Below are 14,871 nucleotides of genomic sequence, written 5' to 3'. Positions count from 1 at the left end.
TTTTTTTGCTGCTGCCTTGCTCGAAAAGAAATCATTTGATCTCAAGCAATTCTGCCTGGTAAAATAAAGGTTAAACAAATAAATAATAATAATAATAAAATATGAATATTAACAACAATTTGATTTCTGTACGACATATAAATATCTTTTTTTTATAATATATAATTATTATCAAAATAAAAGTTATGTAAATGTGTCCTACCTTTAAATAAGTTTTTATTTCGGTGTGTTCGTGTTGAGTCGCTGCTGATCGGATCGTTCACGGACTTCACACCAGCAGATGACAACAACAAAACAGACAGCGCTACAGAGAGGGTATTACAGCTAGCTACCTGAGGTAAAGGTGTTTTATCCCGCGTGGAACACCGTCTCGACTGGAGTTTGCCAAATGACAAAATTATTTTAAAACAACATGGTTTGTCAGCGCAACTAAACATGGTTGTTATTTACTCTTTTTCTAGTGTAGCCTAGCTAACGTTAGCTGACGAGCTCGCTAAGCTAGCTCTATGTATGCCAAGATAAAACAGGGAAGCTAGCTAGCTTAGTCGCTAGCTTGTTAGCTAGCCAAGTCGCCTGGACGAGGTGGATACCAAGAACGGGGAGATGCGAGCTAAGTGAGGTAAGACCGACGCAGTAATGTGTAATTAATTCAGTGTGGATTGTCGCACTTGTAGCAAAGTGCATGTCAGCTGGCGGTGGGGGCTGTATTGTGTAAGACTGTCACGTTTGTGAAATTAGTCGACGTGAGAATTTGCTATCTTGCGCTAGCCTGACAGCTGTGTTAGCTGATAGCCAGTTAGCGCAGTCAGTGGGTTATTATTGACCAGCTAGCTTGGCAGCAGCTGCTTGTGCCCCCTTGTTTGACACTGAAACCATGACTAACTGAAGGCCTCAAGGGTTTTTATCAACGCTTTAATGTCAGTGTTATTTTTGGTAAAAGTTAAAATGTTGTATACGCACCCTGAGTGATTGGAGGCCGACATTAAGAGACTGCAACCAGCGTCAACACAAGTTTGTCATTGAGAGCAATCAAGTGTGTAAGTTGTTTTTTTTTAATTACCACGCTGACAGCTAACAGTTTCTAGTATTTAGTTAACACTAAATATGTGTTATTAATCTTGGTATCTCATCAGCCCACCTTTCTGGTTTACCATTCCCCAGATAAACATCAAGACATGTCAACTATCTACTCAAGAGCGTTTTGAAGTTTAACTTAAGCAAACCAACATATTAGGTGACCTCATTCATATTAATCAGTTGTCAGTAGCCACAAAGACGTGGTGAGTCAGCTGTTATGCTGGTTACTTGGTGGACAGGACATTTCACAGGCTTGACAAGTTTAAGGTGGAAGGGGGTGAGATTTGGATGATTGTTAACACCTATGATGATAATACTAACTTTATTTGTATAGCATTTTTTTTTTAAAACATTGGGTTTTCAAAAAGTGCTTTGACACATGCAGAAGTAAACATAACAACAAAGCAAAAGAACTCAAATAACACCAAAAAAACCCCATGGCAACAGCGTAACCATCGACAACAAAACCCTTACAGTAAAAGAACCCATACAGAAACCCGACCGACACCAGAACACAAACATCAGCTCAACCCAAACATCCCCAGAATTCAAGCAACATAATAACTCAATAATTCAGGCAACACAGTCACCCAGGCAACTTAGCCTGAGACCAAGAGGATCAAGCTGTAAGAAGATAGATAAACAAGCCATTGATGATTTATGAAATTTTCCATGAAAATGCATACTCTAAAAATAGTGTTAAAAGAGAACATTTTTTTAAAGGCAGTTGTCTTATTTTTTTGTATAATGGTTTAAGTAAATGGAAACATCACCTCTCATCCTCTCATTTAAAGATGGAAAGAAAAACATAAAATGTTGAAAAAGAGTTAAATTGCTATCTAATGTTTATGTTCTTTCACAGGGTGGCCTTGAATGACTAAATGAGCAAGATAAGCACGAGCGAAGAACTCTGGGAGATTCAACATGAAGTTGTATGTGTTCCAGGTCAACAATGGCAGCACATTGACATTTGATACAGATCTTGCTGTCCAAACGTAAGATATTTTACCAGTGTTACTCAGAAATAGAGTTCAATACATCTCTTCTATTATGACCTAATTGCATTCTTCATTTGTATCAGTGTACTGGAGCTCAAACATGCCATCCAAGCCAAATACAAGATTGCAATTCAACATCAAGTCCTTGTTGTCAATGGAGGGGAATGTATGGCTGCAGAGAGGCGGGTCTGCAGCTACAGTGCTGGCACTGTGAGTGATCATAATTTGTTAAGTGTGCTGGAATTACAATGTGATGTTTGGATTTCAGATGTCTCACTGTCTTATTGTCACTGTTTATCTTTAGGAAACCAACCCCATATTTTTGTTCAACAAAGAGATGATCTTGAGTGACCGGGATCCAACGATCCCCAAAACCACCTTCTCGATAGAGAGTGAGATTCAGGTTAAGGTGGAGGAGTCTCTACTGATGCCAGCTGTCTTTCACACTGTTGCCTCGCGGACACAACTTGCTCTGGTAGTTAACTGTTTTTCTTTTAATTACATCATTCTGTCTTTGGTATGTCTCTAGTACTACTCATTTATTTAAGATTCATGTCTTTCCTTGTGCACTACCTTCATAAGATAACACTTTTTAAAATAAATGAGCTATATCTCAATATAACTAAACAATTGACTAACTTGTCTTGACACTTTTATGTCTTTGCCTCTCCAGGAAATGTTTGAAGTTGCCAATAAACTTAGTTCTTTCTGTGAACGTTTGGTTCATGATGAACACCTTCAACATCAAGGCTGGGCTGCAATTATGGCCAATCTGGATGACTGCACTCTGTCATATCAGAAGTTGCTTGTGAAATTTGACACTTCATACATAAATTATCAACGTGATTTGGAAGAAATTAAGGTGAAACTTACAAAGTAAGTAATGGGAAAAAAAAGAAGAGAAAATAACAAGATTTTTAGTCTCTTGTAATCTTATCCGTGTTTTTAATTCATAATAATGTAAAATGTTTGGTAATGCATATCTGCACATTGTTTTTCTAAGTAATTTGGAAATTAATGAATAATTTAACCGATATTACTGTGAATTAACAAAAGCAGTATTACTTTTATTCTAGAAGGAAAAGAAAATGGTTAACTTAAAGTTTTAATAGACATTTTTTTATGATTGCAGGTTAGGGACAGCAGTCGCTGTCATGGCCAGGATACCTCTGCTTGAGTGTTTAACAAGGCACAGTTACAGAGAAAGCATGGAAAAGTCCAGCTCAACTCCAGGGAAGGATTCAGATGAGACAGAAGAAGAAAAATCCACCGACTCTGTGCTCTGTAATGCTGGTGCACAAAAGCCCTCCAAGTTTTCAGCCTCTCTCTCTGCTTCTGGGACACCCACATGTGAGCAAACTGGAGACCACGAAACAAACAAGATGACTGACAGTGGTGGTCTGAGAGCTGCGCTCTTAGACGATGACACTCCAGAGTTTGCAAACCCGTCCTCCTTCAATGTTACACTATTAGACTGGATCAATGTGCAAGACAGACCTAACGATGTGGAGTCTGTTGTGAGGAAATGCTTTGACTCCATCAACAGGGTGAGTCCTAGATGTATGAAGCCACATGTGAAATAGTGTTGTTTATTGTTGTCATTTTGGATGTTGAAGTTCATCCAAATATTACTAATTGTTGTTTCTTTCAGCTTGACCCACGGATCATTCAGCCATTCTTGGCAGATTGTCGTGACACAATTTCCAAGCTAGATAATCAAAACATGAAAGCCATCAAGGGGCTTGAGGACAGGTTGTATGCTCTCGACCAAATGATTGCAAGCTGTAAGAAGTTGGTGAATGAACAGAAAGAACTAGCTCAGGTACGTAGTGTAAGAGAGAAACATTACTCAATGACCCTCTTTGTGTGGTGTGTTTTAATTAATTTTGCATACATGTTGTCCCCTGCAGGGATTTTTGGCCAATCAGAAGAGGGCTGAAAACCTGAAGGATACATCTGTTCTGCCTGATTTATGTCTGAGTCACACAAACCAGCTGATGATCATGCTGAACAACCACAGGAAGCTGCTAGACATCAAAAAGAAGTGCACCACTGCCAAACAAGAACTTGCAAACAACCTTCAAGTCCGACTCAAGTAACACTGAAAACCACATCTTCTCAAATATTTATTGCCTACTCTACTTGTTTTATAAATCACTACTTTATGTACTTTGGTTGTTCTATTGAGGCTGAATGTTTTTTAAAAGCCAAAAGTCAAGAGAATTCTATTTAAAACTTGAACACTAATAATTCTGTTTTAGATGGTGCTGCTATGTGATGCTCCACGCAGACCAGGATGGAGAGAAGCTTCAGGCTCTACTCAGACTCCTGACAGAGCTGATGGAAAGAGTGAGGGTGGTGGATGCCTTGAGCACAGTGCCCCAGATGTACTGCTTGTCAGTGGTTGAAGTTGTCAGAAGAAAAATGTTTATGCGCCACTACAGAGAGGTCAGTGCTAAGTATCATTATTAGACACTTAGACACACATTCAGTTTTACCATTAAAAGAATGGTTCTTCTTTGTGTCACTGAACATGTTTTCGCATATGCACTCCTGCAGAAAATACCCTATGGGGCTGGCAGGAGAAACACTAGATAAAGTCAGGGTGAAAATTGTGGCTGTTTGTGTTCACACATGCAGCTCATCAGGAGTTTTGTGCAAGTGTGAACAAGGCTTCGATCTGTAGCTTTTCTCAAAAATCACAACAAGCTCTAATTGGAATGTTTTCTAATTCAGGCCTACGTTGGTTAATGGGGGCCAGAGTTTACATTGTCTTGTATCTTGTCTAGTGAAAAGGAAAAGGAGTGTACCTCCTTGGGGTTTTAGAGTGAGTTTGAGAGTTTGGTGTGCTGCCATTTCATAAGCATAGGGCTAGAACTTAATTAGCACTTTGATTCTTAGCTGAAGGTCCCTGTCTATAAATTAAGCTTAACCTATAATCCCTGCTGACTTTTTAATTGTTGTGTCTAAATTCACAAATATAGTGGGAATAGTTTGATGCAAAAATGGTATGATGTAATTATTTTTTCCTCTTTGTAGTTGGTTGTTTTTGTGTTTTTAACCTTAGTGCATATTTTTTCTTTACTTTTTGAGTGTGTAAACATTTTGCTCAAAAAGTCCTGACCTTTTTTTTTGAATGTATGAAGATTGAGACTTCATAAAACATTTTTTGGGTGCTTTTAATGAGATATGCATGAAAACTAAAGAAAGTTGTCTCATAGCCACTCTGTGATATTACAAACCTTCTATGGAATGCCCTGAAAATGTTGAATGTTGACATTGCAAGAAACATAATTAAAGCTTGGTTGTTTGCAATGGCTTTACTAAATCTTAATCTTTTTTTCAGTGGGCTTATGCACTTGTGAAGGATGGAAAACTACTGTATGAGGCAGAGAAGTTCAAAAGGGAGTCCTTTGGGAAACTCTTTAGTAAGTATTTCTTGGAAATGTTCAGCCCTGACATAAGAGTAGTCACTGTTGAGCATAATGTTCCTTTGAAATAAGTCACAAAAACCCATTCAAGAACAGAGTTTTCATTAATCTCTTTATTTCCTCTCAGGGAAGTCTTTCCTCAGAAATCGTTTGTTTAGAGGACTTGATTCATGGCCTCCAACATCATTTTGTGTAAGTTAAAGTTTCACACTATATTTAGAAAGCATGTGTTACCCTAGCTGTTCATTAACCTGTCTGGTCTTTTCTTTTGTTTATTATTGTTTACAGACACGAAAGCCCAGAAGGTTTGATGATGAACTTCCAGACATCTCAGTTGACGACCTGCAGTACTTGAAATCTTGTTGTCCTTTAGAGGTGCAGCCTTTCCTTATGTAAGTCTCTATCCTCAGGTATTAGAATGGTTTAACCTTGTTATGTGAGAAATGAAAATATACAATTAAAGAAAAGAAGGATAGATCTTTAGTGTCATTGCTTTAAAAATACAAGACTTCCCTAATGGAATAACATTTATTCTATTTCTGTGATTGAAAATGAAATTCTGATTGATGTTAGGTCTCTAAGATTTAATAGAAATATACATGTGTTATTTCTGCCCTTCTTTACACTGAGATCTTAAAACTAGTAAATAAACAGTGAAGTCAGTGAGAACATATAGCACTATCATACGGCCGTGAAGGGCCCTGCATAATTATCCATTCCTTTAAACTTTTGCATTTTATTTATCAGTTTTGAACTTCAATGTAAAATTATTTTTTTAAGTGGCAGAGGAGGTTTTTTTATGACTTTAAAATGCTTACATAAAATAAGTGTTGTTGTTTTTTTGGATTGCTAACTATCAATAGTTAATCACATTTAACTTTAACAGTTTTTAATTCTATTTTAACAATGTGAAGCAATTCTTACCAGTGTCTCTGCTACCACAAGTTCCTTATTTTCTTCCAAATTATAGCAGTTTTTTTTCCAAACAAGAAGTAAATTATCTGCAGCTTAAGACAGTACAAAAATAGAAGGATTAAAAAGTGGAATTTCAAACATTTGAATAAAAAAGGTGATTAATTATAATTAAATATTGAATTTCAGCAATTAACGAATAAGAAAAAATTGGATAGTTTGACAACCCTTATAAAAAATACAGAGCACCTGAGTGCTCTGCTGGGAAATCCCTACTAAGATCAGGTGTGAGTTTCAGTAGACAATTTAAGTACCAGGTTTTAAAACTTCAAAATGTCTGAGAGAATGATTTTTTTGAAAGGCACAGTATGTTGGAGAAGGTAGAGCTGGGGTTCAAAGCTGTTCATGAGACCATTAGTAAGATAAAAAAGTATTACTGACTATTGTAAAAGTTGACTTTAAAGCGTTAAAGTAAGTTGTATATTAACAAGACTAAATTGATATGAGAACATTTTCCTCAACATGCCCTAACTTGCAGAACGATGCTCAGACTGTTGATACTAAAGAAAAATATTTTAATTTTAACCCCCTTAATGCTTTTATATTTTTCTGCAGGGTACCCGCAATGTGTGACGTTGAGCCCTTAAATCGACATATTGAGACGCTTCAGCAGCTGGTCCAAGCAGCACAGAGCGTAGACGAGATGTCCCGAACCATAACGGAGCTGCTCAGTGAACAAAGGGTAATGATAATGTCACTGAAAACCTGTATTTGTGTTATTTGGTAGGGTTGGTCACTTTAAGAATCAAAAATGGTTATTTTATATAGCACAGGATTAAATCTGTAATGTTTTGTTTGCACTGTATGGTTTTACTTTTCTTATATTTAATGTAATGAATTTTTCCATCACCTCTTCTGTCTTTGCAGTCGTCCTACTGTCAGAGCGGTCAGAGATCAACTGTGTTGACCCCACAGTCCGAGACCACTCCTGGGACCTCAACACAGATGTCCTCCAAAACCCCGTCCTCCCTTAACCTTCAAGGGCCCCAACATGTTCCTGTCCCAGCTCCTCTGGAGGACTTATCCCCGGACAGCATCGATGCACAAACATTTGACTTTGAAACCATTGGCCATCCGAACATGGATCCAGTCCTGCAGCAGGGCTCCCTGGACTTGGATTCTCTAGCAGAGAGCCCTGAATCTGACTTCATGTCTGCTGTTAATGAGTTTGTGATTGAAGAGAACCTGACCTCTCCGAACCCCATCAGTGACCCTACCAGCCCTGAGATGATGGTTGAGTCACTGTACTCTTCAGTCATCAACGCTATTGATAGCAGGCGTATGCAGGACACCACAATACTAGAGCGGGAGAACTCACGGATCGCTGTCCTCAGACAAGTTGTTGACAAGTATCGATCAGCTGCAGAGGAGTCCCATTCAAACTTACAGAGTGTTAAGGGTGACCTGTGTCACTTAAAAGGCCTGGTTTTAAAAGAACAACATGACTTCTGCTTTGTTTTGAGGAGTATGAGCACAGAGGTGCAACACATTGTGGACAACATTTCCCAGACCCAGGAACTGCAATTAAAAGAACAGCATCAAAATGAGCTTCTTGCTCTTCGACAAGAGCTGGAGAAGCAAGTTCAGACACTCACTGAGGAAAATCAAGTAAACCAGAATATCGTCAGAGATGTGCAGCGTGCAATGCTTGAGCTAGAGGGGCTAATGGAGCGCAAAGAGAAAGAACTTACTCAGCTGGAGCATGAGAGAGAGCGGTGGGCCGAGACGGAGAATAACCAGACTGACCAGATCAAACACCTGGACCAGGTGATTAGGGATCAAGCTGAAGAGATCAAGACTCTTTTACTCTCAAAAGACTCTCTGACCAGCCAGATTGAGAATCTGTATTTTGAGATTGAACGCAGCCAGCAGACGATCAGGCAGGAGTTGGAGGTTATTGAGCAGTTGCACTTAAAGGAGCTGGAGGACAGAATGAAGCAAGAACACAGAGCAGAACTGGAGACATTTACCAAGAACAACCAGGAAGCTCTGGAAAATCTGGCTTCTGAAAGTAGTGCAAAGTTAAGTGAGGCAGCCGATCACCACGCCTCTGCACTTAGAGAGAAGGAAAACCAAATTAAGGACTTGGAGGCTCGTATTACTGAGCTCGCAGAACTCCGCTGCAAACTGGAGGTAGAGCTAGCCCTCAAAGAGTCGGAGACAGAGGAGATGAAGCTCTTACTCGAGGAGGCCAAGACCCAACAGGCTGATGTGCTGAAGTCCCAGGTAGAGGCAGAGACCAAAGTCCTCAGCGAGGAGCTGAACGGTCTAAGAAAACAGCTTCAGGTAAAGAATGAGGAGTATGAGGTGGACTTAGCAGAGCTGAGGACTCTTATGAGGATTGAGAAGGACCACTGCATCTCAGAGTTGGTGGAGCGACATGAGGAAGAGACAATTTTGTTGCGCACTGAGCTCTCCTCCCTGCAGCAGCAAGCCCGCGATGCTGAGAGGAACCATGCTGAGCAGCACCAAAGGCTGAAGCAGGAGTTAGACCAGCGTGTGGTCGCTCTGAGCGAAGAAAAAGAAAAGCAGCACAGGAGTTTCCAAGAAGCGGAGCAAGAGTTGAGGACTGTTGTCAGCAATTTGCAAGCTGAAAATGACCTGCTATCAAACAAACTAGAGCAGGACAGAGACAGACAAGCAGCTGAGAAAGATTTCGAGCAAGAGGAGGCGTCAAAGGCTGCATCACTTGATGCTTTTAAAGAATTAGAGCAGCAGAAGGAGGAGATGGAGAAGAGACTTTCAGACAAAATTAGACAACTTGAGAATGAGCTTCATGAGAGACAATCCTCTAAAAGGTAAATATTTGAATGTAGTAGAGCCTGACTGTTGTGAATATTGATTTCAGTGTAACCTGCTTTTATTTGAAATGACAATCAGAGGTTAGATACGTCAATAGTCTTAAGTACTGGATACTAAGAATAAACAGTCATCTATTCTTGTCTTTGTGTATGCTTGTAAGTCCACATGCCTTGATTCCTTTGTCAGAACTAATGTTGGTGTTTGCTTTTCAGTGATGAAGGGTTGCCGCTACAGGCTGAGGGCCATGCAGATGCTGTAGCACCTCTGTCTCTGGACTCAGCACTACAAGAGCGGCTGCAGCAGGAGAGGGCCTCCCTGCAGTCCCAGATGGAGCTCATGGAGAAGAAGAAGAATGAGGAGATACAGAACCTTAAGACATCACTAATCGCAGAGCAGCAGGTTTGTGTGTTTGGTCGTAAATAGATGGGACAAGTACAAGTGTCTTACAGTGCTTACATGTTGTGATAATGTATCCTCATTTTCTTGCAAAACATTTCACAAGCTTTGTTCCTCCCCGTTTTTACTAATATTTCATCCATCCCATTTATATCATCAGGTGAAAGCCATTTTGTGTTGTGTAAGTTATATTGTAAAAAAAATAATATTTTATTGTTTGGAATAGTTGTAAATATTGACATTGTCACTTTCAGCTACTTACATTCATGTGAACCCACCACTTTACTTATCAGCAAATCAGTCCTACACTCATGAATTAGACACATTCTTGTTCAGTCTTTTGTTGGCTTCATACAGACAGATAACAAAGATGTTTTCCATCTCTACAGATGGCTCACTTGCCACGATTATGAGCAATAACTTTGCTATGTTGTCTCTTAACTGATCGCAACATTTCTATAGATTGCTTTTATAAAGAAACTGGAGCCCTATTATTTGAAATAACAATTGATTCTACATCATTTTCCTTTCCATTTTTTTTTTTTTTAAGTTGTTACAAGGTGTGGTTAAATGTAAACTGATTAGAACTAAGATTGTCAAAATCTCATTTTTTAACGATCAATGGCATCAAAAAGCACAGACGCTTTAAAAAAAAAATACTACAGATCTTCAGTTATCTTAAAACCCCAATCTTCTGCAAGCAAGAGCATTTTTAGCTGTTTACACTGCACAAATACATTGCCACTGTATTGGTTCAATATAGACAGTTTACAGGAACTTGACTGCATATTTTGATAATCAAAAAACGATTCATTACCAAATATTGGGTGTCTAGGACTTATATTTTGTTGCCATGCTATCAAAACCGGTACCAATGTCTGTTGAATTGTACTTTATACCATATCAAAGTTTAAAATGCTGGTACCGTGACAACCCTTCAAGGTAGGGCTAATACAGAAAAAATCTCACTGAAATGGATAAAGCTGGAACTCTTCATTGTTCTGCATTGGCAGAACTTCCTCTCAAATAATTAGTGCTTTGGTATAAATTATCTCATGTTAAATCTCTAAAGGGTCCTTTTCTTGTCCTTCTGTAGACTAATTTCAACACTGTTCTCACTCGAGAGAAGCTGAAGAAGGAGCAGATTATCAAGGAGCTCTCAGAGAAGTTGCAAAAAGTCACCCAACAGCAGGAGAAGGACAAAGGTGAGTGCAACCATTTTTTTTATGACCAGTGAGAAAAGCTGTTTGTGCATATTGTGTCTTTGTACTGCTGCTAATGTTTTAGGTTTGTTTAAGGGTTTGTTTAAGGGTTTGAGGCTTCGTTTGGAAATTGTGGCTTTTAATTTACTAATGAATTTGAACTTTTTTGCAGGTCTGATAGAGACACTCTCCGAGGACAGAGCAAGTGTCATGCAGGAGAAGAAACACCTGGAAGAGGAGCTCAACCGCCTTCGCAGCACAGCTCTGATCTCGTCCACCTTCTTCACATCGCACCCCTCAGCTCAGGAGGTCACGGAGGCCGGAGCAGCAGCTAGAGCTCTGCCTGTTGCCGGTGCTTGTTCTTCGGAGCCCATGGCTGATACTGACAGACTGGCCTCTGTGGCAGCCATTAGGGATGACGAAAACATTGATTCAGCGGTGGAGGCTAGCATGGTGACAGTCCAGTAAGCAGCTTCTCTCCAATAAACATGGTTTTGTTGACAGCTTGAGATAAATTGTAGTGATATTAGTCTCACCCTATGAAGTTTACATGCACACACAAAAAGGATTATCAGGAACAAACAAGGTTGAGTTAACACATTAACATTTCTAATCTTAACCTGATACATGTATTTGTCCCTACTACACCCAATCTTTTCATGAAGACTTAAAAATTACAAGTGTATAAAAGTATCAATCAAGTATCATCAATCATAATATTGAATGAAATATTGCAAGGTAAAGCCGACCTGGATAGAGGCTGCATTAATATTCAGTATAGTTTTTTATTATGAGGACATGGAAACAGGACATAGCGAAGAAAGATTTCAAAAGACCATCCTTTGGTTTAAAATCCAACTATGGATGGACTGAGAGGACATTTGACAGTGGAAGGAAGAAAGGCAGGCTAGGAGCAGAGAGTGTAAGTTTTTTCTTTTGCTGTATAAGTGTTTATGACAATTTTTAGATTAATCACAAAAAGAAGTTACAATGCAGAAAAAACAGAATCAATTTATGTTTCAATTTTAGTTTTCCTCGGGCCTTTCAATGAGCATTTGTCAATAACCAAATTGCTTTCCTTCTTTTTAGTGATAACATCCTGATGTCGGAGGAGAAGCAGCGGATACTCTTACTAGAGAGGGTAAATACACACTGTGTGTTTTTCACTTAGCACAAGAGAGCATAAGACCCGGTGTTTCAGGATTAATCGATCGGATTTATTTTTCAGACTTTACACATGAAGGAAGAAGAAAACAAGCGCCTCAGTCAAAGACTGGTCAGTATCTTATCTCTGTGGGCTGTGTAGTGCCTTCTCCACTAGGTGGCAGTAGCATCAAAGAGTAAAATCCTGACTCGGGGGGCCAAAGACCAAAGTGAAGAAAAATTATTTTTTTTACAATGAGTGTCATCAGAATATGTAGAATTAAGGATTTAAAAGGGATTAAATGCTTGAAACTCAAACATATATGTTAAAAAAAAATAAAAATACAAGTTTTAGTAAAAAAAAAAAGTATTTAAATGAGATCTAATTTATTCCACAGGATGGTACAGCTGAATATATGAGTATTTTAATTAGTATAGGTTACAAGTGCAAATACTTTTCCTGATCTTTTTCTAAAAATTAATCAATAATAGAAATGTTTGAAATGTATCTATTACCTTTTCAGCCAACATTGTGAGTCCCCCTGTGTAACATGTGTAACGTTGCCCTAATCCTTTCCTTTGTAGATGTCTCAAAGCATGTCGTCTGTGTCTTCACGGCATTCAGACAAAATCGCCATCAGAGAGTAAGTGAAAGGAGAAATAACACACGGCCTAAACGTGTGCTTGTTGATGTGATTTTTATTTTAGCATTTTTTTTTAGCATTTTTTTTTGCTTTTAGCTGAAACTCTGACCACAATTTTAATGCAGTATAATTATACACATTATTGTATAATTGCCATTAATGTGTTGTCCTTTTTGTTATTAGTTAGCAGTACTCTGTGTCATCATCGCTTTATCTTTTTGTCCATCTTTGTGTGCTGCAGTTTCCAGGTAGGCGATTTGGTTCTAATCATCCTGGATGAAAGGCATGACAACTACGTGCTGTTCACAGTTGGTCCCACCCTGTACTTCCTCCACTCAGAGTCTCTCACTGCACTGGACCTCAAACCAGGTCAGCTTCACACACACCTTTTGTGACCGTAATCAGAGCTGTACTGTTGACAGTTTCACATTTACTAATGAAATGAATGTGACACTGGTGTTGTTAATTAGATTTAATATGGCAGAAATATATTTTTTATAATGGTACTTTTTTGTATGTGTTATTAAAAATTGGACAGTTTATCCTAGGGATTTGGTATTCTTTCATTTACTTTTCAAACTTTATGCATTTGCACATTCATTTGTTCAACAAGTGCTCTTTATGTTTAGCATCAGGGACCTCAAGACGACCGTGGGTACTTGGAAAGGTGATGGAGAAGGAATATTGCCAGGCAAAAAAGGTATTTAATAAACCTAAACTTTTGACATTTTTGTACTTTAAACCAAAAGTGTAACAAAAATTAAACTCATATTATGATTAAACATTTAAGAACCAAAAAATTGATTTGGTGATATAATACATTTTATTAAATAAATTTCCAAACTTATTTTAGATACATTAATGTCTCAGTTATGCTGTTTGCTCATGAATGTGCGGTTTGAACCTTCTTTCTGTCTTACCAAGCTTTCTTTCCTTCTGTCTTTTCCTCCTCTAGGCCCAGAACAGGTTCAAGGTTCCTTTAGGAACCAAGTTCTACAGAGTGAAAGCTGTTCCATGGAACAGAAAAGTATAATAGCCAAGTAATGAGCTAAATGTATATTTATATTGCTTAATTTTTGAACAGAAACTTCACATCATAATTCATAACTTGAATATCGAAAGACCTTAAAAATGGAAAGAATTACCATTGTCGTCATGCTCTTTTCAGTTTCAATTCAAAATACCACCTGCTACCACATCTTTTGTTTTCTTTCAACCCAGATTTGTTATTGTGGACCAAATGCTATTAACTTTATTAGGGCATTGCACTATACACTGTTGCATTTTGCCATTTGACCTGTGTGTAAAATTGAACAAAATTTGGATGTTAAATATTAGTTCTCATTATCAGCATTTGTCCTTTTGTGGGAAATACTGTGTCATTATAAACATAATAAAATACAAATATACATTTATTCTAAATGTTTATGGAGGAATGTTCATGGCATGCATATTGATATATTTTCTTTGATTTACTTATCCAGATAAATGTTGTAGTTGGAAATGTAGTTAATGCTGTTTGTTACTCACAAAGCAGTGTGGCCCTCTGTCAATAATGAAATGTACATTATGGCTGACTAATGAAAAAAACAAACAGTCGTTTTTGCAATCCTTGAAATGCACTTTCAAAAACAATGCTTTTGTTGATTTGAAAAGGGAAGTTAATTGAGCTGTCAGAACTAAGTAAATATATCAGCACAAACTTCTCACTATCATAGAATATTGACATGTAGAAAGGAATATCTGTGACTGTGTTTCATTATCAGAGGACATTGTACATTACCCATCAAATCACACATGTAACAATAAATGACTGTATTGTAAAAGATAGAGTTTTGAAACAATAAAGGATTGATCCCAAACGTATTCTGCTGTTGAAGATGGCCACTTATTGTTCCTAATATGAGACTATATGTGGGGCTTCATGATGCATTAAGACAAAACCATAAAATATTTCTCAGAAGTTTACCAAGTTCATGGGCAAAAATATTTTTTTACCACAACAATAGACAACTGCTTTTTTTCTGAGACTCACTCACCTGCTGAGATTTTTTTTATTAACTAATGAGAAACCCTTTTTATTCTTTTATTTTAAACCTGCCTGTATTAAATAATAATAAAAAAAAACTACCTTAAGGACGTACAGTATATAGCTTTTTTTAATGATGCTTTAAAATGTTCTGGGGGATTCAGAAGTCGATGTGGA

General features: G+C 38.0%; 1 protein-coding gene across 1 annotated transcript; it reads left to right on the top strand.

Moving 5' to 3' along the window:
* Positions 1-273: 273 nt before the first annotated feature.
* Positions 274-14,531, top strand: rb1cc1 (RB1-inducible coiled-coil 1). The gene is made up of 23 exons (XM_020649539.3): positions 274-619; positions 1,940-2,072; positions 2,159-2,285; positions 2,380-2,550; positions 2,749-2,951; positions 3,208-3,622; positions 3,727-3,897; positions 3,986-4,170; positions 4,337-4,523; positions 5,422-5,503; positions 5,634-5,698; positions 5,795-5,898; positions 7,034-7,160; positions 7,346-9,276; positions 9,493-9,679; positions 10,773-10,881; positions 11,051-11,342; positions 11,968-12,019; positions 12,107-12,154; positions 12,607-12,665; positions 12,907-13,034; positions 13,295-13,365; positions 13,621-14,531. Exons 2-23 carry the CDS (start codon positions 2,002-2,004, stop codon positions 13,696-13,698), a joined length of 4,863 nt encoding a protein of 1,620 aa, XP_020505195.1. The 5' UTR covers positions 274-619; positions 1,940-2,001; the 3' UTR covers positions 13,699-14,531.
* The last annotated feature ends 340 nt before the right edge of the window (positions 14,532-14,871 follow it).

The sequence above is a fragment of the Labrus bergylta genome, chromosome 4 (genome assembly GCF_963930695.1).
Source record: "Labrus bergylta chromosome 4, fLabBer1.1, whole genome shotgun sequence".
Classification (NCBI taxonomy): Eukaryota; Metazoa; Chordata; class Actinopteri; order Labriformes; family Labridae; genus Labrus; species Labrus bergylta.
The sequence above is the reverse complement of the archived record's forward strand: the minus strand, read 5'-3'. Positions and strand labels throughout refer to the sequence as shown.

Coding starts and splice junctions, on each gene's coding strand:
- rb1cc1 (XM_020649539.3), top strand. CDS start 2,002: ATGAAGTTGTATGTGTTCCAGGTCAACAATGGCAGCACATTGACATTT. Junction 2,286..2,379: donor GCAGCTACAGTGCTGGCACT/GTGAGTGATCAT, acceptor GTTTATCTTTAG/GAAACCAACCCCATATTTTT. Junction 10,882..11,050: donor ACAGCAGGAGAAGGACAAAG/GTGAGTGCAACC, acceptor ACTTTTTTGCAG/GTCTGATAGAGACACTCTCC.